Below are 27,029 nucleotides of genomic sequence, written 5' to 3' on the forward strand. Positions count from 1 at the left end.
AAACTAGGTACTTTTAAGGCTACTCCTGTCAGGAAAACGTTAGTTTATCGCTCACATGAATACAAGAGTTAACTTTTAAATCAGTTTTCAGTATCAGTTTACTCATTTCAGTTCTAATGATGTGACAACCACCTCGAATGAACCTGTGCTTTTAGTTCCCATTCTAATATGCATCATGATCTAAGCAGCCGCACCCAGCTGGACTGTGGACAAATTCCTGTTCTTATCTCAGCCTCACTAGAAGCCTTATGTAATTAAACAATATTGTGACGAGGGTCTTATCTTGGGGCATTAACTTCTTCCCTTGGCAAGGATGTAAGTGAGCTGGACCCAACTGCAAAGCTGTTCTGGCATTGCACTGAGTCCATTACTTTCTTCAGAGTTTGACCTTTTAGTTGCAAATAAAATCTTCACAATATGAGCTCTTACTGTGTCATGTTCTTGAGCCCTGAGCAAAAGGAACAACTCTTCAAGGCCACCTCAGGATTTGTCCCCTGAACAAGTGAAGTGCTTTTGTAACCATTTCAGCACTCTCTTGGCTCCTGAGAGAGCTCATGCCTCTGCACAAGACAGTTCATAACAGTTAATGATATTGGGGCTTGCCAGGAGCCCAGATGAACACTTGGTTGTGTAACTACAACTTGATAGGCACTGTTTTGTTTTGTTTTCCACTACAGATAATGCCCTCTGGCTATGCCTGTGTAATTGGTTTGACCTCATGAGAAATGAGAATTGTCTCATTAATTTCAGTGGGTTGTTCAGTTTTGGAGCACAATGCAAAGTGCAGCAGGATTTCGTGGCTGATCAGTTAGTAATCTGCTGAATAGGCTTGCACAATGCAGTAGGACAATTTGGATGTCTGAGATCAAAAAACCCCAATTAGATGTTTTGATCAATTCCCTGCAGGCTTTTAAGGGATTGTGCCTTGTTATCTCATCCTTGAGATGCCTCCAGTTTAGTTTTGACTATTCTCAGCATGAAAAATAATTATTTTCCTTTGAAAGACTATGGCATTGATTAACAGCTCCAACTTTTTTTGTAGTGTTTCTCTGCTTGGTTCAATCTGAATTTAGTTTTTTATCCAGATATAGGTCTAGTTTCTGGTGAAAGGATAAAATGGAAAGGGGTGGATCTCTCAGTACAGAGATGCTGACAGCAGGAGTGGAAGAAAGCTGCAGAATCAATTAGAAAAGGCAGTATGTTGCGCACAGCATACTTAGGCTGCTGTCATTTCCCTCTCTCGCTTGCCCTGCTTTTAGACTTAAAAGGCAGGAGTAGCTGTATTCCATAATTTGATGTGTACCTTATGTGAGTCACAGCAAGTGGTCACACTACCTGCAGCAAGAAGTCCCCAAATTATGCTATTAGCTGGCAATGTTATTAAGGAAAGCACCCAGAATGGGGTATGGAGGTAACCCCAGATTAACCATGTGCATAGAATCATAGAATCAATAAAGTTGGAAGAGACCTCAAAGATCATCAAGTCCAACCTGTCACCCAACACTTCATGACTTGTAAACCCTGGCACCAAGTGCCACATTCAATCCCCTCTTCAACACCTCCAGGGATGGTGACTCCACCACCTCCCTGGGCAGCACATTCCAATGGCTAACAACTCTCTGTGAAGTTCTCCTCACCTCAGTCCTAAACTTCCCCTGGTGCAGCTTGAGACTGTGTCCTCTTGTTCTGGTGCTGGTTGCCTAGGAGAAGAGACCAACCCCCTCCTGGCTACAATCACCTTTCAGGTAGTTGTAGAGAGCAATAAAGTCTCCCCTGGGCCTCCTCTTCTCCAGGCTAAACAAGCATCACACAAACATGGCAGGGATGCAGTCAGATACAAGAATTCAGGTAAAATGGCAGGACTGGGGAAATGTATGACTTAAAAAATGGGAAGTTTTTTATTTTCAATCCTTGGCCTCCAAGAAAACTGCAGAAAGATTTTCAAGAGCAAGTGAAAAAGCCATGCTGGCACCAAAGTTCATCCTCTATCAAGATGGGGTATATGGAGGTGCCTATCTCAGTGGTGTATGGAGGGTTCTCCTTCCTTTATAAGCACTTTGAAGTGTTAAGACTTTCTCCAGTCTGTCAGTGTGGGTTGAACGGTCTCCAGGCAGAGAAAAGACCATGCTGCATTCACAAACATAAGCTTTTCCTATTGCGATGCTGAGGACGCCCACCAAAATCTGTATTGCTGAACCTCTGGCTGCTGCCCTGCTCCAGTCCCGTGTCTGCAGGCAGCTCAGGATCATTGCAAACTTGCCCGCTGACTCCAGAGCCATGCTAATGCGGACAGTGCCTGGGGACAAGCAGGTGCACGGGGCTGAGCCTGCTCGGCCACACAGGACCATAGCTGGGTAGCCGCGGAGGCCGGGAGGCCTGGGGCTGCGGGGCAGCAGTTGGTGCCAGAGCCCGGACAGGTGCTGAGAAGGGCCATGGGGCACCGAAAGAACTCTGGGGTGCTGTAGACACCAAGAGGGTCAGCTGAGAGGGCCACCAGGCAATGGAGTGGTACCAGGGGCCATGGGGTGCTGAGCAGACCACCATAAAGGGCTGGCAGGGCACTGCAGGCATCAAGTGGCCCTTCAGAGCTGGGGGCCTCGTAGAGCACCGTGAGGAGCTCAGCAGCTCTCGGGGTGCTGCCGAGATAGCAGGCTGGGGTTACGGCGGGGCCCGCGGCGTGCCGCCGGGGCTAGCCGCAGCCCCCATCCCCACCGCCCCCGAGACCGCAGCTCCCACCGCTGCCCGTAACCCGGCGGCGGAAGCGGCGGCCGGCTCCAGCCGCCCAATGGGCTGGTGCTGCGCGTCGGCGGGGCCCGTCACTTCCTGGCCCTGTAGCCGGCGGCAGCGAGGCGAGAGCCGGGGCCGGGGGCGGCGGGGCCCGCAGGCTACCCGGCGCCCGCCACCAACATGCCCTTTGATTTCAGGAGGTGAGTGCGGCCGGGCGAACCGCCCACCTCTCCCCGCAGGGCCCGGCCCGGCTTCGCCCGCCTCTCGGCGGGGCCGCCGCTCCCTGCCCGGCCTCCCCCGGCCCTCCAGCCCCCGGCCGGGGCAGGCAGCGCTGACGGCGGTGGGCGCCTCCCGCCCGGGAGCACTGAATTATGTGACGCCGAACCGCCATGGCGAGGCGAGGGTTGGGCCCGTCGCTGTCTGCGGGCGAGGTGAAACCCGCAAGAGGAGGATGGATGGATGGATGAATGGTTGGATGGATGAATGGGAGAATGGGAAAAGTAGGTCTGGGCAGGGAAGGGACATGGGAAACTGGGAGGCTCAGCCCAGTGAGTGGCTGTTATTATATAACGCTGTTGTGTAAAGCAAAGAGGAGGTGTGTAGAGTTTCGGACTCCCCCAGGCAGGGCGGGTGAAGCAGTGGGGCCTTGAGGGTGACCACTGTGGCTATTGCACAGGCCCTGCAGCTGGTGTTGGGTCAGGCTGCTGGGCCCCTTCTCCTCCCACAGATCCCCAGGAGCTTTAGGAGATCACTTGTTACGGTGAGGTTCCGTGTGAGGAAAGCTAGCTGCTGCGGCCCTGGTGGCTGGGAGACAACGTTGGCACCTCCACCTTTGGTTTCGGCATTTGGAGCAGGTGTGAGTTGTGAAAGTTTGGCTGTGGGCTTCCTGCATCCTGTGGGCCGTAGCAGTCAGTTTCAGATGCCAAAGCAGAAGCGAAAAAGACCCTTTTGACTTACATGGACCTAAAATAGCAAGTGTGGCTACATATTCTTTTTTGACCTACTCGTGAAACAGATTTGTAACTTTCCAAATTCATAGATGCCATTGCAGAACACACACAGTTCAGTTTTCCCATGTAGGTCTTGGTTAGAACATTGACATTACAAAAAAAAAAAAACACATTTTTGGTAACTGAGAGATACAGTTCTTGCTCAATGCTTCTCATGTAGGACCATCATGAGCCATACATCTGCACTCCTTTGAGGTGACAGGGAAATGGTGATACTGCAGGTTCTTAGTTATGCCCCCCAAAAGTAGTGTAATGTCTTTTTGCTGTACCTCTAAATCAGCCTCTCATTTATACAGGCTAACAGGATCTTATATGTGTTCCATGGAGCACTGTTGAACATGCAGGCAGTTGCTTCTGAGTGGAAACTTGCTGAAGCTGGAAACAGCATCTGCTGGATCATGTGGGATCTGGGGCCCAGAGCCTTGTTTCTGCTTTTCTGTAAAATTTTGATAGAAATTTCTTCTCAGCTTTGGAGACATTCTGCCAGCTGCAACTCCTATTGCCATTTATTTTCAGACTCCTACAATACGTGAACAACAAGGGATCCTGGGTTGTGGCTGTCACTTTGTAATAGCAGATACAATGTTAGTTCAGATGTCTTTGAAAATGCAGTATTTTGGGGTCTCAGAATGTGCATGTGGAGACATTGGCTCACCCAGAGTAATCATCTTAAGAGAGAGCAGTAGTGCTTCATTTTGGAATGGAACAAAGACATTAAGTAAAGGTATGGTTGCAGAGTTCAAGTGACAAAAACATGGAGCCGTGGCTTCGGATCTGTGTTTTAAAGATTTGCAGTTGCAAATAACTTCTTTGTCATTCAGTTTGGAGGAGTAGAAATAGGCACTTCAGAGCACCTTTTCAAATCAAATAAGGTTACTCAAGTTCAGTTCTTCTCCAAAGATGAATTTTTAAAAGCCTGTCATTCATAAGAAGAACCTGAAAAGTACTGAGAAACTGTTGTCATGCTCTACAAACCAGTTTCCTGTTTTCAGAAGCATGAGCAGAGTTTAGGACCAAAGCCTTTGCAAAGGTTAGAGGCTTATCTTTTAGTTGTTGTGGGTTTTGTTCTTTGTAGTCAGTGGAATAAAATTATTGAGGTTGGAAAATTTTACTGTCATAGGTAAGGTATGATGCATGCATCCAAAAAAAAAGCAGCACAGTTACTTCCTGACAACTATAGAATGTGCAGCACAATGCTGCTAGAGAAATAAGGTTACCACCTGTAGTAAGTTTATGAAGGAAGAGGCGGTATTTTTGATCACATAAAATGTGAGGTTTCTCTTTCACAGATTTTGACTGGATGTTGTCTTGGGCAGGTGCCAAAGCACCCTGCCTTCAGCACAGACTTTAAAGGGGCTGTGTATGATTAAAAGGTTGGATTGTTAAGAACTTTGAAAGCTGCTTCTTTGTGTCTTCTAGAGTCCAAAATTCAGAGTTTCTAAATGGAAAGGCATTATGTTCTTCTGGAGACCACATGGGTCTGTGTTGGTACCACACCTGAAGAAATCACTGCTGTTAGCTCTGTTAGCTGCTTTGCTACTGCAGTTGGGAAGGCCAGTTCTTTTCTTGGGTTTTTTTTGTATCCTCCTCTCTTAGAGCTGGGCTTTTTGAAGAGTGCTAGGGCACTGATAGTTAATATCAGTTACAGAGAGAACCATAGCAGACCAGCTAGAAGTTTGGGCTTGAGTTTTGTTTCCACAATAAATAGCTCTAGGAGGAATAGGTTGCCCCACACTCTTCTGCAGAAGGTAGAAGCAGAGATGACAAGTAATGAAAACAGCCCATGACTAAAAAAAGTCCCTATTCTTCACCAGTTAAAAGTCAAAGAAAACTTTTTGGTCCATGTGACTGAATCTCCTTCCCGTCTCCTAGACTTGTGGGTTCATATTTGGCCAGGCTGAAGAACCCAGAGTGCTTGAACGTGTTTCTTGGAAGTTTTCTTCACTGGTCAGAGTCTGAGGCATATTGGTTGGTATCAGATATGGAAATAGCTTGTTTTATTACTTGTCCTTTTTGGTACCATACTTTTTTTTTTTGCCTGTTGGACTTCTCTTTTCTTGGCTTATCAGTGCCTGCCTTTGCTGGTATAGAAGGCATTTAATTTGTAAATAAAGTAATGTTTTCACAGTAATTTCAAGTGCATAATAATTATTCTGTCCCAGGTATCTTTCATGTTTTAATAATACTTAGGGCTCACCTAATACTTTTCTTTTTTCAAAGCATTTCATTTGCACTAATCTCTGTAGTCCTGCTGGGATGTTGGTAAGGAACCAAGTTTTCAGCTTCCAGATTGGAGGCTTCAGAGCAGGTCTGTTCAAAGCATGTCACGAGACAGCAGCCCTCCTACAGAACTACTAAATCAGTTCATGTTTCCGGAAGGCCTGATTCCTCCTTATTTTTCAGAACTTACTTGGCTGCAAGAGAGAGGCAGATTTTCCCTTGTTGCCTGTCCTTCTGGCTTGTTGGAACTTTGTCAGCAAAGCAGCTTCATACCTATTTGATCAGGGATTTTGAGTAGTATTGCTGGATCTGAAAGAGTATTTCCCACTTGAGCCTGTAAGACCCAGTGTCACCTTACTTACAGCACGTGTGAATGGTTAAAATCGTGGTAAACTGTAAGCCTGGGTCATTTTGAATGGTGATTGTGGGCCAGAAGGATTCTCAGATGTTGTGTGGTCCAGTTAACAGGGAGGCTTAGCTTCAGCAGCAGATACTGGTGCTGGACTGCCCTGGTGTTGAGAATTACCAAAGTAAAAATGAGCTGACTCCTGGGCACTGAATGTGGACATGATAGAGAGAAAGGCTGCCTGAGGAGGTGGTGGAGTCACCATCACTGGAGGTGTTCAGGAGGAGACTTGACAGGATGCTTGGTTGCGTGGTTTAGGTGGTGTTGGATGATAGGTTGGACACAATCTTGAAGGTCTCTTCCAACCTGGTCTGGTCTATTCTATTCTATTCTGTTCTCTTGAATCTGTTGGCTTTTCTTGGCATCTGCCTATTTGCATGAAAGAGCTACTGATGGACTTGTAAAGGATGGTGAAACTTCTGAAGTATTTTGGTAGCTTTAACTGATTAGACTGAGAAAAAACTAAAATAGACTGCCATTTTTGTTCTAATTGTGGGCAATTCTCAGTTGTGCCTGGCCACGTTTTTGGCACAGAGTGGCAAATACCTGTGAATCCTTGTTTGTATATTTCACTGAGAAATTCAGAACGTATTTCCTATGAGTAATTACTATGATGTTTTCATTAGGCTTTGTTGGTTTGTTGGCTTGGGGATTTTGTTGTTTGAGGTTTTTTTACTGCTTGATAATCTGAATGAGGTAGCAGTGTGTTATACCTGTTATACCTGGATTTTGAAGGTCATGGGGAAGGAGCCAGGCTTAGGAGGGATTTAGATTTAAATGCTGATTTAGAGTGGAAGTTCTTTGTGGCAAATACTCTTATTCCATCTGTGCAGTGCAACAGGCCCCCACAGCCGGCTGTTCTTTGCCCCACCTGTGATAAATGATACTTTTTATTCTGATTCAGATAGAAACAAACATTTTTGTTTGGGGACACAGGCAGGTCTTTGCTTTGGTTCCTGTTTGTCTTTTTTGAAATCAAATTGTCTGGTCTTAACCAAAGCTGACACACTTCCAACCTTTTTGCTTTTAGGAGAGGCAGTAAGTTTGGGGTTAATTTAGACCTAAGAGTTTTGATGGCTAGTAGGCAGACTGATGCTCAGACATCTGACCTGGCACAGTTGTGGAACTGGTGATACAGGCTGCTTTGTCAACATCAGGGAGGTCTGTTTCTCCGCCTTCAATTCCCAGCCAGATTACTGAGGGCAAACCAGTAGATTGTTGGTGATTTGGGGGCCTAAGAAGAAAAATCTTTTCTGAGCTGAGCAACTTCTTGGACAACAATTTCTCATTCACTTGTGAGCCTCTGGAAAATAGCTTTATTTTAGTCTTCAGTCTTAAGAAAAGAAGGAGCAAAGCTGCCTTTCATAATCCTATCATTTTTCTCTCAACAAATTTGAGACAGTCGTGACTCAAAATCTTTCTGTAACCCCTCAAATCTTGCTTAAACTTGTGTGGGATTTGTTTGGCCTAAGTTAGAATATTTGCCAGTTGTTAAGGAGAAATAGTGACTGTGTGGTGTTTTGTCACTGCCTGATAAGCAACAAATGGTAGTGGAAGTGTCCGTTTGCTCAGGAGGTATAATGTGGAGTCTCAACCAGCTCTGTGTTTCTTACCAGATTGTGGTGCTCTGTACTCCAGCTTGCTCTCTCCCAGCACATTGTTTAATTAGCTACATTAACACACTAGTACATTTGGCAAAATTACTCACTGAATGTGCTCATATGTGCACAAATGAGCTCATAGTGCCTGTCCTCTAGAAGGTGCATGGTGGTGATAGCAACAGGTAGGTGTGTTCTTGGCTCAAACAGTGTGGAGAGGACAAAAGGGAGGAATAAACTGCTAAAGCCAGCTGACACAGCTTCTGATTAGATGAGTTGTGCCTACAGGTTTGTGAGGCAATGGCATATCAGAAAGGTCTGTATGTGCCCTGTACTGAGCTGAGCATGGTCACGCTCACATCCGCAGCCATAGACATTTCTGCCTGTACAATGATTTTGTTCAAAATCTCATGTCTTGAATGTGATCAGGGTGATCACATCACTTCTCAATTAATACCTACATTTACAGCTAGTGGCTGCAGCATTGGGCTGGTTAGATAGTTGCCTCTGTACTTTGCAGGGACCTACACTTTTCCTCCCTAGCTACTGAGGTGATAGCTGGCCAGAGTGCCTGGTAACTCTGCAAGCAGATTTTCATCTTGAACTGCAGCCACGTCTGGCAGGCGTGTTCCACTTCACATTGTGCAATGTCGCTGGTAAACAAACCCTCCAAGTGGTATTGCTGCCACCTTACGTAATTACTAAAGTTGATTTTGGTGCCAGGCAGTACCATGACTAACTTTGTTTCAACAATAGCCCTTTGAGGGCACCTGAGAAATTATTCTGCAGTCACATCAGTCAGATGGACAAGCAGAGTTGTACACAGTCTGTTGATGTTCATGCCACAAATAACTGAATCTATGTAGCCTGCATGTGTGTAAATGTTTCTTCCTAAGTCTCCCTAATGCTTTATCTATCTTCAAATATAATTGGAGTATTCCTAAGTACAGAACTATGGAATAGAATAGAATAGAATAGAATAGACCAGGTTGGAAGAGACCTTCAAGATCATTGTGTCCAACCTATCATCCAACACCACCAGTCAACTAAACCATGCAACCAAGCACCCTATCAACTCTCCTCCTGAACACCTCCAGTGATGGTGACTCTACCACCTCCTCAGGCAGCCCATTCCAATGGGCAATCACTCTCTCTGTGTAGAACTTCCTCCTAACCTCCAGCCTAAACCTCCCCTGGCACAGCCTGAAACTGTGTCCTCTTGTTCTGGTGCTGGTTGCCTGGGAGAAGAGACCATCCTCTGCCTGTCTACAACCTCCCTTAAGGTAGTTGTGGAGAGCAATAAGGTCACCCCTGAGTCTCCTCTTCTCCAGGCTAAGCAACCCCAGCTCCCTCAGTCTCTCCTCATAGGGCTTGTGTTCCAAGCCCCTTACCAACTTTGTTGCCCTTCTCTGGACACGCTCCAGCAAGGTCTGGCTTTATAGGAAAGTTTTATGTTGTTCCTTCTGAACTTTAACTGTCCTCCTTTGTTCACTCGTTGATGACACAGATGCTTTCTTCATGCCATCATAGTTCACTGCTGTGAAAATGACTGAATCACACTGTAAACAGAGTTGAAGCAATACCACCAGCGTGGACTGAGGAGCTGTGGAAGCTGTTGAGCTTGTATTGTGAAGCGTGCATGTGTGTCTTTTAGGCACCTAATTCAGATGTTGGATGTGGTGAGGAAGGAATAGTTTTGCAGTGAACGAAGAAATAGTGGAATTTTTTTTGTCTCCTCTCCAAATACAAGTCCTGAACTGTTGCCTAGATATCCCTGTGCAGAGCCAGCTGCCTCCAAAATGGAAAACCTATTCTGCCAAACAATTAAGCACAATCTCGCGACGATCTACAACCTCATCTTTATGCTGAAATGCTGGAGTATTGCAGTAGTAATTGTGGCAGACACACACCAGTGAAGGCTGCAGTTAGCTGGACAGTGTGATTCACTGCATTTGAATTTTGTTTGGATGTTTACTTTTTAAGGATATTTCCAAATGAGATGTATCTAGTTTAATCCAGAGAAGCCAGAAAGATTTGCATTTAATAGAGGAGCCTTCAAAATGCTGTGTTATGGACAGGATTGTATTACTGCTAACAGGATTTCAGGCAGTCATGCTTGCTTAGTTTTTAACAGTCATATCCTAAGGCAGATCACTTGGCTTCCTAATTGCTGTTCTTCTCTCTAGACCACTGTGTGCTGTAAATAAAGGAGGACTGGAGAGCCGACTAAACCATCAGTGCAGCCAGTAATGTAAATAGGACTTTGTTTTCTGATAAACGTGAAGTCTCAGAGCCTCAGTGGAGTTTCACATCCCCCTAAAACAAATGTGATCCTTCTGAACTGAAATCTGAAACTGGCTGCTGCATTACAAGAAGTTATATCTGGACTAGCAACCACTGGTAAATCTGAGCCTCAGCTACAGCAGCAGGTCTATCTTGGGTCTATCTTGGTCTATATCAGTCACATTTTTCTGGTGGGGTGGCATCAATAGGGATGTTTCTTGGAAACTGAGTCAAACCCAGGAACTTCACTTGGAAGCCAGATGATAACAAATTAGTTGTCTCAAGTCAGGGTTCTGGTATTCCTAAGTCTTGTCAGCTTCAGGCCAGTAATAGTCCCTTTCTGAGGGTCAATTACTGGTTTCAAAGGGAGCTTACTTTGCTCATGCACTTAGCAGAGCAGTGGCTGAACAGTTTTCCCTTGGTGTGGTTTTCTTGGCGTGGTCCAGCATCAGGTGATGAGCCTAGCAGATCTCTTAAGAGTTTCCCTAATTGATATGGAGAAATCTGTCTATAATATAGTAGGGTATGGATTGGCTTGTGTGCTTTTGAGGGAAGCCTTATGAAGAATAAGCTGTTTTCTTCACACATCCCCAGGGGTCTTATTAGACCCCAGGGATCTTTCGTCTTCCCCAGGGGTCGTATTTGTTCTTGCTGTTTTGTAGAACTCTCTGAGTTATGTACTGTCCTGGTGCAGCTGGGTCTTAAAGCTTTCAGAAGGCAGCTTCCACAAACTAATATGTACGTGGTTCCAACTAATCTTATGAGACTTATTTCAAAGTGTTCAGCAGTGCAAGGCAGCAAAAGAGTCTTAATGTTTTCTGATTCCTAGAAGGTATGGGGAAGACTATGGTACAACTCTTTTTTTTCTGTGGCTGTCTCCTGCTTATGCTCTGAGTTGTGTGTAGGTAATTCCATGGAAATCACAGCCCAACTCTGAATTTTGCTCAGCGTCTGCTAGAGATCAGGGCTTTGTGTCTGTGGTTGGGGCTGAGGAGCTGGATGCTGAAGCTTGTAGCAGTAGTGCAATCTAGCTTTAGGTAGTGAGATGGAGCTGGAGAAACATGGCAGGAGACAGAGGAACCCTGAGCTGTCAGGTCTCAAATTGGGAAAAGGAGAGATGTTTAGGACTCTGGAGGTCATAAAGTAGGGAATGGGTGAGCGATGGTGCTGGAGGAAGTGTCTGGAGGATGCCATGGTGGGAGGCCCTGAGATATGCTGGGGAGCTGCAAAAGCCACAATCTCTGAGCTTAAGGGGATGAAAGCTCCGGGACAGAGAGGGTTACATTCTGCTTATGACATTCAAGTATCTGGACAGTGTACTTAGCTGTGTGAGCAGCCATCTATGTTTGATCATGTTTCCTATTCTCTCTGCCTCCGTTCTCTCTTTCTGATCTCCAGAACACCATACTGCTGCTCACAAGTGCAGTTGCTCTTGCTTACAGTCCTCTGAAGGGCTGGATCCCATTAAATACCAATCTCCTTACTTGAACATTTTTTCTTCATGACATTTTTCTCCTGTTTTGATGAAATAGAATATAGTTTGCTCACTTCATTAAAAATACATTTCTCTTCCATCTTTCATTTTGACACCTGCTTCACTGCCTAAAAGGAAATAAAATGCTTGCTGGCAGGACTCCACTATTGAGTATTTGAGATTATAAATGCTTTCCTCCTCCTAATTACCTTTGAAATATGTTTGAGCCTAACATTTCATTTGGGAAAAAAAAGTGATGTACTGCTTCCTTTCTTCCATTCATCAGTGCCACCCAAAATAATTTGCATTTTTTGGGTGTACTTCAGCAATAGCAATTGCTGCATGTGCCTGGGTGATAGAGAGCAAGTTTCTTACTTACTCAAAGAATAAGAGCACAGAATTTAGAATGTGATTGACAAAAAGGTGTTATACAGGACAGCACAATGGAGTCAGAGAGGCTAGCAGGAGTGAGAAAACAAGAGCACGAGCTCCATGGAAAGAAATCAGTTTAAAAGGAAACATAACATATTCATTTTGTGTGCCCTCTTTCTGAGAGTGTTGTGGGGATTCATAGTCTTTTGTCCTAGAAATAAATGGATGGTTGTTTTCTTTTCCCCCTCATACAAATTGTGTACCTGCTAAATAACTAGCAGACCAGATGATGTAATGCTGCAGGGGCTGATGCCTCTGACATTCTCTCAGCCCCTTTCCCTAAATGTCCAGTTACCCAAAGCCTGAGTTATATAATTAATGACAGTCCTGGCTAACCTTGTTTTCTTGTTCTCAGTACTCCTCCTTGTTTCAGAAACTTCCTCTGTTAGTTTCATTATGTTCTTGGAACTCGAATTAAGAGGGAGGAGCTGGCTGGCAAGGAAACCTATTCCTACATTTCACTCCTAAGCTTTAAGTCTGGAGAGTCAGCAGGTCAATGAAAAGAATATTATTTGGAGGATCATGCTTTGAAAACTGGTGTAATACAGAATTTGAGAACTGCAGTCTTCACCTGCTAGCAGTACAGATAAACTAATTTAGAGCTACATATGCCCCTCCATCTCCGTGCCCTGCTCTTCCTGTATCAGAGCTTGCTCAGTATTCAGGATCAAATGGTTTCCAATGTAATTTTGAAGCCTTGAGACTCTGACCACTAAAGCTCAACTTTTGCAGTATGTGTGCTAGTATCCTCTGGTGTGTAAATGAGGACTGGCTGATTACTCAATGGTGTTTGTGTATTCTCTGCTGTTACGCAGGTGTTAATCTTCTAAAATGTGTTAATAACTGCTTGGTATTTACAAGTATCGGCTCATTAGTCCTGCTTTGAATCTGTATGTGCATCTTGAGCTCAAATTCATGGCCAAGCTTTGGTATTTGTATATTCAGGGTTTACTTTCCATGTGAAGCTGAGTTTAACAGCATGACTTGTTTTACTTTCCACTTGCTTCCTAGTCAGCGTTCCAGTACACAAACCCATTCCTGATCACGATTGTTTGTAAACATGCACTCTAGGCACAATCCTGCTACTGAACCAAGGCTTGGCTCCTGCAGTGCACATTCAGTTTGTTTTCATAAGCCTATCTTCCTGCAGCTTTCCTTCTACAGACCTTCAAAGAAATTGGAACTTTGATCGGTAACACCTCATGTATCACCAAGGTTGGAAGAGACATCAAAGATCATCAAGTCCAACCTGTCACCCAAGACCTCATGACTAGACCCTGGCACCAAGTGCCACATCCAATCCCCTCTTGAACACATCCAGGGACGGTGACTCCACCACCTCCCTGGGTAACCTATTCCAGTGGCGAATGGCTCTCTCGGTGAAGAACTTTCTCCTCACCTCCAGCCTAAACTTCCCCTGGTGCAGCTTGAGACTGTGTCCTCTTGTTCTGGTGCTGGTTGCCTGGGAGAAGAGACCAACCCCCTCCTGGCTACTACCTCCCTTCAGGTAGTTGTAGACAGCAATAAGGTCTCCCCTGAGCCTCCTCTTCTCCAGGCTAAGCAACCCCAGCTCCCTCAGCCTCTCCTCACAGGGCTTGTGCTTGAGGCCTCTCCCCAGCCTCGTTGCCCTTCTCTGGACACATTCAAGTGTCTCGATGTCCTTCTTAAACTGAGGGGCCCAGAACTGGACACAGGACTCAAGGTGTGGCCTACCCAGTGCTGAGTACAGGGGCACAATGACTTCCCTGCTCCTGCCGGCCACACTATTCTTGATGCAGGCCAGGATGCCATTGGCCCTCTTGGTCACCTGGGCACACTGCTGGCTCATGTTCAGCAATCTGTCAATCAGCACCCTCAGGTCCGTTTCTGTTTGGCAGCTCTCCAGCCACTCTGACCCCAGCCTGTAGCTCTGCATGGGGTTGTTGTGGCCAAAGTGCAGCACCCAGCACTTGGATGTATTTGCAGGGTTTTTTAATCTGTAGATTTCAACTTGCTTGGTGAATGGAGGGCAAATGTTACCTGGTACCGCTCTGCAAAATGAAGAAGCCGAAGAAGAAAGAATTAATTGACTGAAGCAGAAATGACACAGTGAGTCAGTGCTGGGAGCAGAACAGAATTCAGGTCTGTTGGCTCCCACTGCTGCATCCCATCCGCGAGATCACAGCATGGCTGTCCCAGAAGCTGTCCTGAGCTGCTCTCTGCACATTATGTTCTCATCTGCCAGCAGACAGGAAACATAGAAATGTCATTTAAACAAGAATTAACAATCACCAGAGTCAGTAGTTCTATTTCTTCCTCTGCTGCCGACTTCCTGCCATTGTTTTCCCGCTCTGTAAAACAAGGTGATAGATTTCACCTATTTTGTTGGAAGAAGAGTTACTGCTTTTTATCTGTGCCGGCTTGTGTATGAGCTAAGTGTTCTTGCAGAGTTGTCAGAGCATGCACTTGCCTTTGGATGGGAAGAAGGGCAGCATGATCTGAAGAAGGGATTTCAGAATGAAATACTGAACTAATATTTCTCCATAAAAATAGAAAACTTAAGGCTTTTTATACAGGTATAGAGGAAGGCATTAGAATGAGATGCTTCTGCTTGCTTTCTGTGTAGAATTTTTTCCTTTGGTAGATCTGTGGAACAAAATTAGGGATTTTTGAACAGCAGAGGTAAAGCAAGGACCATAGGAAGTTGAAAGTGCTGAGGGAGTTGAAAGTCACTGCTTTTTGAGAGTAAAGTAAGAAGAGATTTTGCTTTAAAAGACATGTTCTCCTTGATGCTTCCCCAATAGGAAAAAACAGACCCAAAGTAAAACCCCTAACCACCAAAAAAAGCCAAACCCCAACCCCCAAAAAACACCAGAAAATACACCATGATAATTATTTCTGGCAGAACTTGCACTCTGTAAATCTAGTCATTTGATTTTAATGCTCTTTCCAGTGTCTGAGAGAAAGAGCCTGTCTTGCATTCTGACATTAGCTTCCTTCTCTATGTTGTTTAAATGTCTCAAACCTTCTTACATAGGGTAAGAAGAGGTTAAAAACTACCTAAGGCTGAGTCCCTGATGGCTTGTGCTGCTCAGTTGGTGTAGCTGCCCTGCTCCTGCTGTTCAAAAGGATCTTAAGGCTGCTTTGTTGACAGTTGTCCTAAAGTCATTATTTGAGAGCAGTGACCCAAGGAAACGGGAACAGTTGCTGCCTGTTAAAGAACTTTTTCTTTTCTTAAGTTTTTTAGCAAAGTGATTTTATTATTTCTTTAAATCTTTTGTTCTTCTAGTAGCATCAAAATACTCTGCATGCTTTCTCAGTTGCTCTTATTTTTTCCTAGCATTTTGTATTCTTTTCTTTTCTTTCTTTCTTTTGCTTTCTTTGTTTCCTCCCCAATGTCTGTCTCAAAGAAGCAGCCAAGAGCTGAAGTCCTGGAACAGCAATGTCTTCCCTTCTTAGTCTAGTAGCTACAGCCTGAGATTTTGTTTTACTTCGTATTTGTGTTATGGAGTGTGGGGTGGTGGGTGGGGAGTGCCAGTTACTGGGTCTTTCAGTGGGTCCTCTCTGGGAGCCAGCTCTTTTGCCGAGCTGCTTCATGAGACCTCTCAAATGTGTTGGCAACCACAGACCTGGAGAAGAGGAGGCTCAGGGTTAACCTCATTGCCCTCTACAACTACCTGAAGGGTGGTTATAGCCAGGAAGGGGTTGCTCTCTTCTCCCAGGCAACCAGCACCAGAACAAGGGGACACAGTCTCAAGCTGTGCCAGGGGAGGTTTAGACTCGAGGTGAGGAGAACTTCACAGAGAGTCGTTTGCCATTGGAATGTGCTGCCCAGGAAGGTGGTGGAGTCACCATCCCTGGATGTGTTCAAGAGGGGATTGGATGTGGCACTTGGTGCCATGGTCTAGTCATGAGGTCTGTGGTGACAGGTTGGACTCGATGATCCTCGAGGTCTCTTCCAACCTTGGTGATACTGTGACCCTGTCACAGTACAGGGAGCTGTTGGGAAGGCAGGGTTTCTCTTAAGCGTTTTATTCTTGATTAGTTGATGGACATCTCTTTGCCTGAGCAGTCAATAGAGCACAAAGATACAAATGGTCTTTGACACAACAGAGCATGCCTTTGGTGGGAAGGTTTCTCTAGAAACACCACTGGGTGCTAAAGGAAGGGCGTTTCCCTTCTGCCATTAGTCTCCAGCCTGAACTTACTCCGACAACAATCTCTCCAAAGCTTCCTTTTGATTCCATGAATTCATATAGAAGATACCCAATGTGGCCTGGGTTTTATGTTTTTCTCCATTCTGCCTCCAAGCTACACTGATTTTGGAGGGCAGAAGACAGCTTTTGAGACAGACATGGTGGTTAAATACTCATCTTCCCTGTGTAACACCAGCTTCCACTAAAATTTTCCTGGAGAGAGAAAATGGAGTGTGTTTGTGCATGGTCATCTTTAAATGTCAGATGGACTTAATCCAACTTGTATTTATCCTGATTGAATTCCTTCCTGCTTCCCATGTCCTGCTTCTAAATGATGAAGCATTTTATGCAAAGACAATTGCTGGATTCTTAACTACAAGTGGTATCTCTGCTGAGGTACTTAATAGCAGCAGGTATTAAATGAATCATAATCTGTAAGCTCTTCTGCTGTGTCTAGGGACAATTCTTCAGAGGTAGCAGCAGAAAGTAAGCTGTGTGGTAGCCCATGCTGTGGACTGGTGAAAAACACAGTTCCAGCTCATTTCGTGTGCACTTGAACATGTTTCCTGGAGTGGGGTTGAGGTTGCTCATTCTCCTCTCCCCATTTCATGCATGCCTTGGTTTCCTGAACTCCTAATGTGCCACTTCTGTTCTGAAATGACAAAAATAGGTACAGTTACACAGATTTTGTGGGAAGAGCTGGTTGTCTGTCTCTGCAACAGATCTATTGCTCCCATGGAGAATTAAATAAAGGTGACTGGACCAACCACCTCTGCTCTCTGAAGTCATGTGGCTGTAATACAGCAATGTAACAGAAATGTTTGAGAAGGCAGATAGGAAACAGAGGAAGGACAGAAATGTGTGGAGTGGCAAATCCCAAGGTTATGTCCTTGTCTTCAGGGAAAATGAATCTTTGTAGTTAAGGATGATTTGTTTCTCCAGTGGCAGCTGAATAGAAATTGTTAGTTGCCTGGATTCACTGATGTCTACATGAAGTAATTAGAGAGTCTGGTGTAATTCAGAGGGATGTGGCCTCAAAATGAATTTATTTAGAATGTGTCTCAAAGAAAAGAAGCCACTAGACTATTTCTAACCTGTTATCAGACAGAGCTGCCTCAAGATGACTCTTATCAAAGATTAAATGGGTGCTGGCTTGGCTTGACTGTCCATGTTTGTGTTTGGTAGCTGCCTTGCTCTTTGTGTACCTTCCACAGTGCATGTAGGTTTCATCAAAAGCAGCATGGGATTGTTGTTTTGAGTGACTGTGAGTTCCTAGAACTGCGCCATTCAGCAGTTTCTCTCTTTGCCTGAAAAAGAAACTCCATGTAATTAACAAGTAGAGTGTTTGATCTTTGGACAAAAACCACCTTTTGTTGTTTGTTTGGTTGGCTTTTTAAGAATGAATTTCTTGAAACTTCACATGTCTGCTTGGCATTGGATACCTCTGTGTTGTGTGTCTTGAACATGACAAGGTGACAGGCACAGTGCTTAATGGGAGAAATTCTCTCTTCCACTTTGTAGCTTCATTTGCTGGTGAGTCTGCAGTGAATGACTTTGTAAGGAACAGACATTAGTCAGGAATTGGGGGGGGGGAGGTGTGTGTGTGCAGGAATACTGACATCATGCCTTCCTGGATTCTTGAAGTTTGAGGTCTGCAGCCATGCTCTCATCCCCTTTTGTTTGGTTGCAAGAAAGATTTGACCGATAGGGAACAACCCAGCAGCAATATTGCACTTGAATGTACCTCCAGTTTGCAGGAGCTGTGCGAGCCGGTGTTAAACTGGGCAAGGGTATTACCAGCACATGAACAGAAGGGGAAGCAAGTTCTGAAAACTGCTTTAACCAGCTTGTCTTCCCCTGTGCAGTGGCAGGGAAACATTTCTTGTTTGTTAAAAGGCCAGCCTAATCTTGTTTTGCTTTGTGGAGCAGAGAGCTCAGTCTACAGATTCAGTGTTAGCTGGTGTGCCAGGTTTCTGAGCTTACTTTCTTGGTGTACAAAAGAGTCAGTGGGTTTAGTGTGACAGGGTCATGGCTCTGAAAAGGTTCTGAAAAGGCAGGCATATTCCTGCTCTCTGGCTTAATCTTGGGAGTGAATTAACATGTACTGCACAAATGTAAATACTGTGTGAGAAGAGGGAATCTGAGTGATACAGCCTGTGACAATGCCACACAGCCTCTCCCACTGAAGTACTGGCTGCCACTGAAGACAGAGTTTATTGTGTCTTTGCTTCTTTGTGTTGCAGTTTAAACTTGAGCCCATGACTAAGGGCTCTTGTTGATCCAGGAAGCCACCTCAGCTTAAGAAGGTGTATTGTTCTTCATTTCTTCAGACAACCAAGCTGTCCCTCTGTATGTCATAGGTGCCTTGCCTTTCACTGTTTCAGTATGCACCCCCTATGTTTCCCAGGGCAGTTGTGTTTCTTACCGAGAAGGAAGCAGTCGGGGACAGAGCTTTTACTGGCCTTGGCAGCCCTTTAGGACAGTTTAGTCTGTGAGGCTTCACCAGATGTGTTTTACTTATCTGGATCTTCCTGTGTATCTTGGAAACACTAGACATCTCCTCCACACCCTTTTTCTTCTGGGAGCCATTATGGTATCTGATAGATTATGATGGAGATGTTGCTTCTTGCCCATCCTACATGTCTGGCGCTGGGCCTCCAGTGTGCAGCATGTTGGAGTACTAGCACTGGTTCATCAGATTTCCTAGTGCACTAACAGTATAATCTTTGTAGTAGTTTCAAAGTTAACTTTTTTCTGTGTGTTACTTGGTAATTCTTCATTTGTCTAGTTTAGTCAGGTCTGCTATAGACTTACCAGTTGTTTGGTTAACTGAATAGTAAAGGTATGTTTCTGCTGTTAAATGTGTTGTTCTTGCAAGTCACTTCAGGTAGAGTTACTTGTTAATTATAGAACCAATAAGGTTGGAAAAGACCTCAAAGATCATCAAGTCCAACCTGTCACCCAAGACCTCATGACTACTAAGCCATGGCACCAAGTGCCACATCCAATCCCCTCTTGAACACCTCCGGGGATGGTGACTCCACCACCTCCCTGGCAGCACATTCCAACGGCTAACAACTCTCTCTGGGAAGAACTTTCTCCTAACCTCGAGCCTTAACCCTGGTGCAGCTTGAGACTGTGTCCTCTTGTTCTGGTGCTGGTTGCCTGGGAGAAGAGACCAACCCCCTCCTGGCTACAACCACCCTTGAGGTAGTTGTAGACAGCAATGAGGTCACCCCTGAGCCTCCTCTTCTCCAGGCTAAGCAATCCCAGCTCCCTCAGCCTCTTCTGGTAGGGTTTGTGCTTGAGGCCTCTCTCCAGCCTCGTTGCCCTTCTCTGGACACATTCAAGAGTCTCAATTTCCTTAAATTGAGGGGCCCAGAACTGGACACAGTACTCAAGGTGTGGCCTAACCAGTGCTGAGTACAGGGGCACAATGACATCCTTGCTCCTGCTGGTCACACCATTCCTGTTACAGGCCAGGATACCATTGGCATTCTTGGCCACCTGGGCACACTGCTGGCTCATGTTCAGCCATCTGTCAATCAGTACCCCCAGATCCAAATTGTTTCAGCAGCACCAGGTTGTCTCTTTTTTTCAAAGAGATCTCAAAACTACTGATATGTAATAAAATTTATGACAGTTGTTCATGGTGCACTGGACCTGTTCTTGAGGGTGAGTACTGTCACCAGGAATTAGTGACCTCAACTTCAAATGTGGTATCTGCTGGAAAATAGATGCCATTTCTGAATGCTGGGTAATGTGGGAGGTGGAGAATCAAGTGGTACTTCACTTCCACATTCTGCTGTGTGAATCACAGCCACAGACCCTTGCTGCTAAGGCAAGATGACATGATGTATTCATGCCCCTTAGTTAAATCAGTAAAAACAGACCTTGCAGAAGGGTCCATGAGCACATCCCACTGCAGCTTGCTCCAGAGTTGTGTTTCAGTGCTTCACAGACAGAGCTAAAGCATCTGCTCTTTGCAGTAACTCCACACAGTGAGTCAGTAATACAGGGAGATGGATAAGCTGTGCTCTGAATGTCTGTCCTGGGTGCCATGGCCAGTGCAGTGGTCCTTTGTTTGTGCCAGGGAGGATTTGGTATCATTGATGCAGATTACAAATGCTGTAATCTAAAGGAGGAATTAGTGTTTTTTCTTCTCTGATATGAATTCCTTTAGGTATCAGAGTTTCCATTTGCTCCAACACTTCAAATTTAACCACTGTTAGTTCTACTTTTAATTGCCTGAAGTTCTTTGCCTCTTGCTCGTGAAAAAGTTAACAGCATCTTACAGAAGTGTTGCTGTAATATTTTACTGAAGCTCTTTTCCAACTCCAAAGATATCAGAGAGAAGTTTTCTGTTCAGAGGAGTGGCAAAGTTAAGTGAAATAATGTATTTATTCCTTCATTTCCTGAAATACTTCAGATCCAGACTTAAATCTGTTCAGGTGTGTACAAAGCATGCCCTGGCAGGAAGCCCTGCCTGCAGCAGCTCCTGCTTGAGGGAGTGAGCTCATCCTCATTCTCAGGGCAGACATTTGAAGTATCTGCTGTAGAAAAAACCCACAATGTTTGGGTAGACATCTTCTCCCCTGTGTGTCACCCTTCTTGTAATGTCAATAAAATAGTTTTGAAAGGAAAGTCAAGGATCAGCCTAGGGCTGATAATATCAACTTGTTTCCTTCTGTTGAGTTTGGTCTATCATTGCCCATCCAGCCTTGGACATGATTGTGGTTCTCCCACTCAGATGAGCACTACTGCCTCTGGCCTTGGCTTGCTAAACACTTTGATGGTTCCTGGGGCTCTAGGAGGTCCTAGATAAGTGAACATGAGGAACATAGATATCTGTCTGAAGAAAGAAAAAAAGGAATAGCAACATCCCATGTTAGCCTAGGTACAGCTTTTGAAGTCCTTGAAATCTGCCATCCTTTTGTTCAGCTCCCATCTGCAATTTTACCTCACTGTCCACTTAGGCAGCTGCAGTAGGGTGAGACCAAATGTGGTTTCTGTGTTCCTGAGTGTTGCACACCTGTCCATCAGGCAGTTGGACTTCTGCCTCAGCCCTGGCTCTGTTTCAACCTATGTAAGAATGATCCATCTGCTGCTCTTCTTTACAATGCTGTTTTACCAGTTTGCTGACATTCCTGTCAGAAAGATGAGAAAGTTTTTTTTTGCTGTGTCCTTTCAGCATTGGACTGAGAAAAAAGGATCATAGCATTCCCTCATGTTAGTTCTGAATGGTAATGGTGATTCCTGCACAACTCCGACGTTGCCAAACAGCCTTTCTTCATGTCTTTATTTGCTGCCATGCTCTCCATTGAAAGGAAAGACAACAGAGAGACTCGATGTGTCAGGAGATCCCTTTGTTACGCCGACACAGCCTAGTTGTGTCTTCAGCCTTGAGCTCTGGCATTCCAAGGTCCAGCCTTCCCCTTGTGAGGATATCTATGACCTGGAGGAAGAACTTTCCTAGCCGAGAGGTCATTGTTTCCACTCTGCAGCGATGTCGGTCGGTTAACTCCGAGATACTGCTCCACCGTACAAGTTGTGCCTTTCTGAGTGAAGGAAGGAAGTTGCCAAAAGCTGTATATAAATAATGTGCTGCCTGTCCTGTGGATATGCTTTGTAAGTGTAAAGTAATGTGTCCCTGTGTGGGAGTGGGGTAAACTTCTGCACAGTACTGCAGGTGAAGAGAGTTCACTTAAGTTACTGTGAGGCAGCGAAGGTGCTGCGTATCTGCAGTCTGCTTTCTCATGGTCATCCAGACTATCAAAGTGGATGTTCACAGGGTGGTACAGTGTGTCTTGCTGCATTATGAGCTGGCTGGTATAACCTTTCTGAACATCCAGTCTTCCTCCAGCATTAGTAATGCCTTCCACTGCTTTGAATGTGCCACTGTCAGAAGTCTGTAAGGCAGCTTTTGCAATACATACACCACGAGGTTCTTCTCTGTTCCCAGGGCACAAATACTTTTTCCAAGTGACCAATGCCTCAGGAACCTCGAGGCTTACTGGAATTTTTACTGCAGGTTCTTGTAGAAACATCTGACCCGAGGACAGGTAAAACCTGTTCCCATTTACCATGCATACAACTCCATGGTCTCCTCCCTCCTACATTACAAGTCATCTGTGGTGTCTAATCCTCATTCTTTTCTCTTCCCAGGACAGTGTAAGTGATCACCCTTAGGTCTGATAGGAGCTGTGGCTCTCACAAGTCTCTGATTTCCTCTGTTCTTATTGTAACAGGACACCCTGTTACTCTTGTCAACCTCATGGATTTGGTTGAGAATTTTGCTTGGGTTACTTAGTTATGATAATTATAGGGAATTAATGAGGTGTACTTTGGGGTTCCATTGTCTACTTACTTCTGGGATTTCTTCTCTCTGGTGTCTCTCAAACACATTTCAAGCTGTCACTGAATCATATGCCTTTTTTATCTTTTCTAATTCAGAATTCAATTCAGAGTTAACAAGATAGGTCAGCAGCTCCATCATTCTCTTCACAGTTCAATGTCTTGCAATCTGTTTGCACTTCCAGCTTGCCCGTCTCTGAATCCATAAACCTAACTGCTGTTTTCACCATCCTGGAGCAGGCTGAAGTGTACTTTCTCAAGCTGTGGCTGGTATCAGATGCCTTATGGGAACATGCCTGGTACCTTGAAGATTATTGTTCTCTTTGCCAAAGGATTAATCCTCCTGATCCAGGGCATGTCTTTTCCAAGCAAGTAGATGTTCTGCCAGGATACTTGCACATAGCCAGTCCTTACTCTGTTGGTCTGATGGCCTCTTGGGCTTAACTCATATCATGTCAGTGAGCAAAATCTAGCCAGCAGTGCTGATCTCTTATTGCCAATGTGTCTTTCTCCACTCCCTCGCCGTTAATTGTTGTGATCATTTCAGCGTCCTTCTGCAAGCTTAAATATACCCTCCCTGCTTGCCTTCCGTTCTGCTGCTTGAGTCAGACCATGGATGTCATCCTTCAAGCCTCTGTGTTCATCCATCAGTTCTCAGCTGAGCTTTCCTCCCTACCATCTGGTCTGGTCTCATTGTCTTTTTTCCATATGTTGCCTACTCTTGATTCTGTTATTCTGCAGTATCTGTCACATAAGTAAAAATGTGTTAATTCTACGGAACAGAGCCAGGAGAACTTTATTCAGTTCTCCTGGGTTGCTCTGTGCTCTTTTTGTCTGTGCTGGACTGTAATTCCAGGGCTGGGATGCTCTTTGCCTAGCAAGCTGTGTGTCTTTGCCATGCTTATACCTTGAGTGTCCCTTGCTGTGCGTTAAGGGCTTCATGTGACAGCTCTTGGGAATCTGCTGTACTGTGGTTGTAGGGAGGCCTGAGCCTGGAAGTATAGACCCAAGAGTTGTGGTAGAAGAAGTAGGAAGCAGAATAGCACAGAGGGGGTACACTGCCATTTAAGTACTTAAAGCCAGGTGGTAAGTGTAGCTGGCTGGGAGCTGCTGATCACCTTCTGTAGTCTCTTTGCCTAATCTTAGCTTACTTAACTCCATGTAAAACTTAATTTGTAGGGTTTGGATGTTACTTATTAAAAGTCTGGAAAGAGAGCCCTGCCATGACATCAACTTTCCACTGGCTTATTTAAAAAGCTAGATTTTAAACTTTTTTAATCCTGTGATGGGGTCATCACACTAGTAAATAGTTCTCATTGTAAGAACAGACTTCCTTTTATAGTAGCCACATGCTGCTGCTTTTACTGAATCCAGCATAGAGCTTTTTCCTGTTTCAAATGGTTCACTCACACTCAGCAGCTCTTGTGTGTTCATGTGCTCTCTTTTTCTTCCAGCTTTTTTAGCCTTGTTGATCTATTATTGTCACTTTGGCCAGACGACACCAGCTTTCAGAATTTAATGGGCTGTGTGCAGGAATGATCAGCTACTTCCTCTGCTTGTGTGACCATCATGTCATCAGCTACTCTGGGTTGCTTTACCATCTGCTGCTGCTGTTGCTTGGGTGTATGTGGAAAGAACGTAAACAGCACTTCCCAGATGTTCTCAGGGCAGCAGGAGAGCCATAAATGGACTGTTTGGTTCAGGAATATTACTAATCTATTTAGGAGATGGCAGCAAGTAGAGTCATGAAAACATTCAGCTCCATGTGTATACTGTGCAGCATGCTCTGACAAAGAAGTGTGTGACTGTGGGTTGTTGAAAGGGTTGCATGATTGCATAGCTTGTTCAGGTCTTGGACTGGGCAGGTAAATGATCTCTATACCTACTCGTTTTCCCTCTTTACCCTTCCTTCAGCTTCAGCTCCTGAGTGAAACACAGCAACAATGTCCCTTCTAATCCCATACGAGGCAAATGCTCCTTTGTTCACCCAGAGTACCTCCAAGTGATCTCAACTGATGAAGAGTAAAAAAGAGAATCTAGTTTTGAAGCTCTAGTACTCGGTATAGTAGGAACTACTGAATAAACACAGGGGTGTTTCATCTTGGTTCAGTGTAGGATAGGAGTTTGGAAACTGGAGTCTCTCATGCCTCTTCACGGCTGGAAAAAGCATCAAATCCCACCCACTTGTGGTATGGCCAAAAAAAAAAGAGTTTAGTTTGGAGGAGAACCTTTTTTCCCCCCCCTTCTTAAGGGGGTATGTGTCTGTGTTTTTAATGCATTCATTAATTTTTATTGAGTGGTGGAAAAACTGATGTCAGAGCTGCATTGCAGCGGGGCGTGCAGGAGCACAAGGTTGTAGGAAATAATACAGTTAACATCCCAAGTGCAGTGAAAGTTTAACCATGGAGAGTTTAAAATAGCAAAGCTGAGCCATATGGATATTAAAAGATATGACTGAATCAAAACAACAATCTATTATTAAACTGGATTTTGCTGGGGGAGTAGCAAACTTCTTGAATTAATTTCTGTTGTGTATCCAGTGTCCAAGGGTAGGTTTCTTGTCTCACTACCTTGATATCTGACTTTAGTATTGTCCATTTCTGGCTATTGCAGGGTACAGACTACAAGAGGCAATATAGATTGTATTTCACTGTTTGTTTGGGTTTTTTTGCCAGACCTCTCTATTCAGGAGTCTATAAAGTATCCCTTTCCTTTTACAGTGTTCTATAAACTTGTCCAGCATGACTCCTTCCATGGCAGCTCTCACAGTTCAGCTTGCACTGATCCACGACAGCAAGGCAGAGGGAGGGGGAGAGAGGTGCTTTGGAAGTTGGAGCCAAGAAGGAGCACAGTTACATAATTGTACAAAAGAAAAGGATTTGGGTTTGTTTTGTTTCAGTTTTCCTCCTTATATCCTGCAAACTGAAAAAATGTTGTTGGAAGGCTGGGTGGAAAAAAACTTCAGCATCATTAATCCCTGAGGGGCCATGAAATGTCCTAAAATGTTCCACCTGTTTTATGGCTGTTGCTTTTCCTCTTCCAGGTTTGACATCTACAGGAAGGTGCCAAAAGACCTTACACAGCCAACCTACACGGGGGCTATTAGTAAGTAACGCTTCTGTTTGATGTCCTTGCCTACCCCTGATCTAAAATTAAAGATCATTTGGCTTCACTGTCTCCAGGGATTTTTTTAAAAGAGAGAGTGAACACTGGAAAGGGTGTCCTTTGTTGCTGAGACAGCTCATTTTGTCCAGTCTGCCAGGTTTACTACGTGGTAGACTCTCAACAAAAGATATTAAAGATGCATTGTCATGCAAGGGATCTCCAAAAAATCTAGTGCTGAAATACCCACTCTCAGTTACTAAGTAGCTAGAGGGCTTTTGCTAGTGGCTTGCCATAAGTAGAAGCTGTGAGTCTGCTCCAGTGGTGGAAGGGCTAACTGCAGATTTTTCACCTCTAATAGGCATCCCCTCAGTCAGTATGAAAAACTCCTGGGAACAGTTGCATTCACACTTGGTGTAGCCAGATGTTTGCCTGCTGAAGAGATTTGAGGAACCAAACTACTGCAAGCAGGGAATACAGGTTCTAGATCAGTAAGGAGCAGTGTGGGTGGTAGTAGGCAGTGGCTACTGGTGAAGATGATGGGGGGAACAAGTGTTTCTCTCACGGTGTACTCAGTGGGTTCATCTGGTGTTGTAGGTGGGACTAATAAGCAGAGATCTTGTTTTGTTGTTATTTGTCATGCTTTTAAAGAAGAAAAATTGCTTGGGCAGAAACCATCGATAGTGATCCACTCTCACTCCCATGTATCAGTGTACAGACTTTGGCTGATAGAAATCTCTTGCCTTGGGCCCCTTTTCCTTCCTTCCTTCCTTGTCCTGAGGGAGGCTATAGGCTGAGTAATGCAATTTTGCCCAATTATGTGCAGTGAGCAGGCTGTGTGTAGTGGTAAACATTGATCAGGTTGATCCTGCCAGGCCTGTAATTAGATCCCTAATGCAGCTTTCCTGTTCCACTGAGCAGTGACTTCCTTTGATCGTGTAGCCGCTCTCCATTCATCCATTCTCGTAGATAGGTCACTAGCCTTGTATGTCACTGCTGACGTGAGTGATGTCATATCCCATGGTGGCAGCGGGGCTGGAACTGAGTCAGTACCAGTGAATCAATGGACACAAAGAAAAGCCTTTTGTGACCTAAAGGAACTCCTCACTTCTTACTGTGAAGATGGTCAAAGACTGGGACAAGGTTGCCGGGGGTTGCTGGACATACTCAAAACAAGTAGATCCAGTCCTGCGTTAGCTGACCCTGCTTTGACCAGGGAGTTGGACAGGATGATCTCTTGAGAGGTTC

The 27,029-nt window shown here is 44.9% G+C and overlaps 1 protein-coding gene across 1 annotated transcript in view; it reads left to right on the forward strand.

Annotated features, from left to right (window-relative positions):
• Window positions 1–2,797: 2,797 nt before the first annotated feature.
• ERGIC1 (endoplasmic reticulum-golgi intermediate compartment 1) overlaps window positions 2,798–27,029 on the forward strand; it is a 62,573-nt gene continuing 38,341 nt past the window's right edge. The window contains exons 1-2 of the mRNA XM_054168250.1: window positions 2,798–2,927; window positions 25,723–25,784. Coding sequence (XP_054024225.1) covers window positions 2,908–2,927; window positions 25,723–25,784 — 82 coding nt within the window. The 5' untranslated portion in view covers window positions 2,798–2,907. The remainder of the gene's footprint in view (window positions 2,928–25,722; window positions 25,785–27,029) is intronic.

This window comes from Dryobates pubescens, chromosome 16, assembly GCF_014839835.1.
Source record: "Dryobates pubescens isolate bDryPub1 chromosome 16, bDryPub1.pri, whole genome shotgun sequence".
Taxonomy (NCBI): Eukaryota; Metazoa; Chordata; class Aves; order Piciformes; family Picidae; genus Dryobates; species Dryobates pubescens.